At 50.3% G+C, this 5723-nt stretch overlaps 1 protein-coding gene across 1 annotated transcript in view; it reads left to right on the top strand.

Annotated features, from left to right (window-relative positions):
- The window catches only part of rnf208 (ring finger protein 208), a 15628-nt gene extending 9905 nt beyond the window's left edge, over positions 1-5723 (top strand). The window contains exon 2 of the mRNA XM_083793055.1: positions 3603-5723. Within this exon, the coding sequence (XP_083649181.1) occupies positions 4764-5609 (846 nt within the window). The 5' untranslated portion in view covers positions 3603-4763 and the 3' untranslated portion in view covers positions 5610-5723. The remainder of the gene's footprint in view (positions 1-3602) is intronic.

The raw sequence follows: 5723 nt of genomic DNA, 5'->3' as shown, positions 1-5723 counted from the left end.
CCAAATCACTCTTTACAGTGCTTGAAACAGCAGGTGTCTACAATGACTCTACAATGACTGAAAAGGTCTATCTGTCTGTCTGTCTGTCTGTCTGTCTGTCTGTCTGTCTGTCTGTCTGTCTGTCTGTCTGTCTGTCTGTCTGTCTGTCTGTCTGTCTGTCTGTCTGTCTGTCTGTCTGTCTGTCTGTCTGTCTGTCTGTCTGTCTGTCTGTCTGTCTGTCCGTCCGTCCGTCCGTCCGTCCGTCCGTCCGTCCGTCCGTCCGTCCGTCCGTCCGTCCGTCTGTCCGGCCTGCCTGCCTGCCTGCCTGCAATTGATTGATTAGGCCTACTTAAATTAACAGTTTGGCACAGGAAAGTACAGTTCAATACAAGGCCTGCTAAAATAATTTAAACCAAAGAAAGCCTATATTGGCTTGTGTTCATTTGGGTCCTTCATACTCAATTCATGGAATATCTGTGCCGTCGACTTGCACAAGAGACTATTCTGCCTCCCTCGTATACCCTTCCACCATTTGTTTTTCTATTTTGACCATGCAAAGTAGGCTACAACAAGCACCCCAGAAACACTGCACAGCCCAGGGTGCTTGTTTGAAAAAAAAAAGATTTTCACACCCTTTTTGTTGTGGCTTTTGCCTTTATTCTATATTTTTTATGGAGGGACAGACAGTAGGCTGATGGGGAGAGAGATGGGGGGATGACATGCAGTAATTAAGGGCCGTCGGGAGTCGAACCCACGACTGGATTACCAGCCAAGGTGCCTGGACCGCTGAGCCACGGCCCAGCACACACCCTTCTATGCCAGTAAACTTGTTATGTAGCGAGAAATGTATATGTCAGTACAGTACTGTGTGTACTGTATGGGGGTGAGCAGGAAATATGAATGAGATGAAGGAAAGGTGTTTCTGGGGGGACAGCTCTGTGTGACTAACTACTGCAGGAAGAGAAGAATGAAAATGTGAGTCTAAATCTGTCAATACGTTCATCGGTATAATGGATACAAACAGGGGAGCATACACTGCAAAATCCTTGGTGTTCATTTAACACTGCGGGTGGAAAAACGGTTACTATTTCGAGTTTCGACACAGTGTGTGTGTGTGTGTGTGTGTGTGTGTGTGTGTGTGTGTGTGTGTGTGTGTGTGTGAGTGTGTGCAAGTGTGTGTGTGTGTGTGTGTGTGTGTGTCTGTGTGTGTGCGTGTCTGTGTGTGTGTGGTTACTGGAGGTGGGCGTTAACAGGCTAGAGCACTTCCTTCAGTTACATCTCTCTCCATTTACTCTGTGTGTGAATCTTCAGCAGTGGTTGGGGGGGGGGGGGGGTTGTGAGTTGCATAGATAAAGAGACCATAAATAGATGCCATACTCTGTCTCTCTCTCTCTCTCTCTCTCTCTCTCTCTCTCTCTCTCTCTCTCTTCCTCACCATGTAGGTCACCTCCTCCTCCCCCCCCCCCCTCTCTCTCTCTCTCTCTCTCTCTCTCTCTCTCTTTGCTTCATCTCGATTGAAACCCACACACTGAACAGAAAAGATGTGTCATCTTCCTACTGTTGTTTCATCATCAGGCTCTGTTGAAATCTCTATCTGACACACACACACACACACACACACACACACACACACACACACACACACACACACACACACACACACACACACACACACACACACACACACACACACACACACACACACACACGCACACACGCACACACACCCTCACACACACACACACACACACACACACACACACACACACACACACACACACGCGCGCGCGCACACACACATACACACACCAAGGACCCTCTCACATTATTGACCATTTTCAGGTTTAATGTCAGTCTGTAACTAAGCAGATGCCATCTCTATGACGATGCTAATGATCACTACAGCAGCTGCAGGGTGGCTATACAAGCTTCCGAAGAAGCCCACGCAGGCCATCTGGACTTACAGGACACCTTTTCTTACAGTTTACATAAACAATGACCATAAACCGACATGACAGTTCGCAAACAACGATCAAATGAATACTAAACCAACTAAAACACCCAAGATTCTTAGTGATTTTACAATTCGGCTATACCATTGCATCAATAAGCAGACTTGACTTGAGACAGAGCATTTCTGTCCAGCTTGTTGTTATGCGCACATCAAGCATTGGTTTACGCCTTATACACTCCGATCTACTGTCCAGGCAGACAGTGAGTGAACACAGATGCAGAACACAGACCAAGGAGACGTGTATTAGAAAGTAAATTAAAGTGTCTCTTTAATCCAAGACTGAGGCTTGTAAAGCCGAATAAGTGAATTTCACCATAACGGTCCAAAGGGTGCGATTAAGCCTGCATTTTTCTTGGATCCTGGTTGGAGCTGCATGGAGCTGCATGGAGCTGCATGGAGCTGCATGGAGCTGTCATGGAGTTGCATGGAGCTGCATGGAGCTGTCATGGAGCTGTCATGGAGCTGTCATGGAGCTGCATGGAGCTGTCATGGAGCTGCATGGAGCTGCATGGAGCTGTCATGGAGCTGCATGGAGCTGTCATGGAGCTGCATGGAGCTGTCATGGAGGTGCATGGAGCTGCATGGAGTTGCATGGAGCTGTCATGGAGGTGCATGGAGCTGTCATGGAGGTGCATGGAGCTGTCATGGAGGTGCATGGAGCTGTCATGGAGGTGCATGGAGCTGTCATGGAGTTGCATATTCAAAGATTTGCGCCACATTTTCACGATTTAAAAAAAACAGCAGACTTACAAGCTCATAGCGCGGCACTAGCTCGTAGATTAAACTTAAAACAACAAAAGGGGTTCCCGCCCAAAATGGGTTAAGCAAAGCAAACACCTGTAGTAACACACCAAACTGACCTATAGTGCTATAGCTGCACCAGCATGTGCACTAGCTGGAAAATATGATACTGAGCACTGTGTGCTGTCACAGCCAGGTTTAAGTAGCAAGCTACGTAATTGCCACGCTGGGCAAGACCTATACGCTGTAGACGCTATCATTGTTTTTGTGCGGAAGTTGCAGGATTTTGGCGTAAGTACAGCTCAAGGTAATGACGTTGATGCTTTACACAAATCAGTTTACATTCTCCGTGAATGAAACAATTCACGGATATTCCCGACCGACACTTCGGCCGATAGCGCCTGTGCCTTATAGGTTGTGACCAGGCTTTTCTCTTCGCAGATGAGTAAGGCTAGGACGGAAGACAGCCAGGTGATTGCCAGCCAGGACATACACCTCCCCACATGCAGAGTGCAGCTCCAACTTACTGGACAAACAAGCACAAGTTATCAAAGAGACAGGACTGGCCACAGGCCAGCTGCCATGACATCTACTCCTTTCAGATTGGCAGATTGTAAAATAATTATGTTAGGATCATATGATACATGAAGTGGGATATGTATACAAGTTATGAGTCGGATAGCCTACCTATCACGAAATCCTGTTTCCTAACGATAATATAAATGTCGTCCTCAAATCAATCAAGTTCTTCCTCCTCTCTCTCTGTTTGACACTTAAAATGGTGCCCCTGTTTCTTGCATGTCTTATTGTGTTCATTTGGGACGTTGTGTAATCACTAATCAGTCATCCTTTCTCTCTGTCCCCACAGACTGCAGGCCCGATACATCTGGGCGACATCTGGGTTGCTGACAGTGGCATCCTTCAGACCGTTATCAGCCCTCTTGCTCGAGTGGGAGGACTTGGTCTGAAAGTCAAGCAAACCGGCCTTCACTCCCACCTCCGCGGAGCTGATTGGAGCAAAGGGAGACGTCCCAAGAGGGTTTCCGTTGCCCCTGGAACATTCTCAAACGCCTCTCCAAAAAAGAGGCCTCCTTCTTAAGTTCTTATCAGCAAGTTGCCAAGAGGGGTCATAGGTCACCTGACCATATTGGTACAAAAGCAAAGAGGCAAGGTCGTGGGGGTTGTCTTTCTTGGACACTCAACGCCAGCTCTAACACACGCGTATAAGCTTAAAAGGAAGGAAGGAAGGAACTGTTGGTTTCGGCAACCACCATCGACCACGTCGCTCGGCCTGGTTTGGAAAGTCAAGAGTTCCTCTTAAGAGGTGTGAGATAATAACTCTTGAACCTTTTTCAACTTCCTGTTTCTTCCCTCCATTCTGTGAACAAAGACCGTTACTATAATATATCTGTATGTGTGAACTTCACTGTATGTGCATTTGAGAATATTTATTCGTGTTATGTCACTGAATGGAAACACGTCTTTGTGCTAAAGTGCTAAAAAATATATTTTGTTGTGTATATGAACATACATATCTGAAAATAGTGTGTGTGTCCCTGTGTTAGGCAACAGCAGTCTATATCAGTAACAACAAAAGACTATACCTTTATCTAGTTGACGTCACCGGTTGACAATATAGCAACCACTAAGCTGAAACTGTCACGTCAGAGTTATTTAGAATAGAAGTTACTGCGTGAGGGGCTATTATAGAAATAGGTGCTATTGCCGCGTCCTTTTGTCTGTCTGCCAAAAAGCATCAACGTCGAGGGCGGGAGGACGGGGGACTCTGAAGGAAACATGGACAGAACCATCCGTCCTCATGTGCCCTCGAATGGCTGACTGTGAAGACCAGTGCAGCTCCCAACCTTACCGCCCACGTACCCAGAACTAGGAAGGGCTGCCCAGCGCGGACTCCAGCCACAGCCCCCCCCACCCCCCCCCCCCACCCCCCATCTCTCTCTCTCTCTCTCTCTCTCTCTCTCTCTCTCTCTCTCTCTGTCAGACCCCCCGGCCTCCTCCACACGGGCGAATGTCCTGCCTCCGGCGCCAGACCGTGGCCATCCCCATGGACACTGTCAAGATCATCCAGTCGGAGAAGTTCCCCAGGGAGTGCCCCGTGCCCGTCACCCAGCCACGCTATGCCCCGCCCCCCAGAGTGGCGTGGGACGGCGGGGGCGAAGGCGAGATCATCGTCAACCAGGCCTGCAGCGACCTGGCCCTGGAGATGGCGGGGGCGGCCATCGTCCCTCCTCCTTCCTCTCGCGGTTCCATGGCGGCGGTGGCTCCCACCGCCATGATGGCGACGACGGCCCCCGTGACGCGCCGGGAGCAGGGCTTCCTGGCCCAGCGCAAGGCCAGCGCCTCCGACATCTGCTACCACCAGTTCCACTACAAGATGGAGGACGTCATCGTCAACCAGTACGTGCTCCGCTCGTCCTCCACCTCCTCGTCCTCCGCCTCCTCCTCCTCGTGCTCGTCCTCGGGGGGGATGCAGGCCGCCATGCCCTGCAGCGAGCCCCTGGACTGCCCCACGTGCGGCCACGCATACAACTTCGCCGGGAAGCGCCCGCGCATCCTCTCCTGCCTGCACTCGGTGTGCGAGGAGTGCCTGCAGATCCTGTACGAGTCGTGCCCCAAGTACAAGTTCATCTCGTGCCCGACGTGCCGGCGCGAGACGGTGCTGTTCACGGACTACGGCCTGGCGGCGCTGGCCATCAACACCAGCATCCTGAGCCGCCTGCCCTCCGACCCCAACGGGCCAGTGCAGTGGGGCGGGGAGGCGGACCGCAGCTGCTACCAGACTGTGCGCCAGTACTGCCAGTCGGCCTGCACCTGCCAGATCGCCAACCCCCTGTCCTCCTGTGGCATCATGTAAATAAAGACACATACTGTACGGGCGACGCTCAGTGGTGGACAATTAGGAGAAACTCATTTACTTCATTATTTATTTTTTGGGTTTCTTCACTTCCGCTACATTTCAAATAGAAAT

This window comes from Protomyctophum parallelum (genome assembly GCF_964188405.1).
Source record: "Protomyctophum parallelum genome assembly, chromosome: 21".
In the NCBI taxonomy this organism is placed as follows: Eukaryota; Metazoa; Chordata; class Actinopteri; order Myctophiformes; family Myctophidae; genus Protomyctophum; species Protomyctophum parallelum.
Note: the sequence above shows the minus strand (reverse complement) of the source record. Positions and strands in the feature narration are given on the sequence as shown.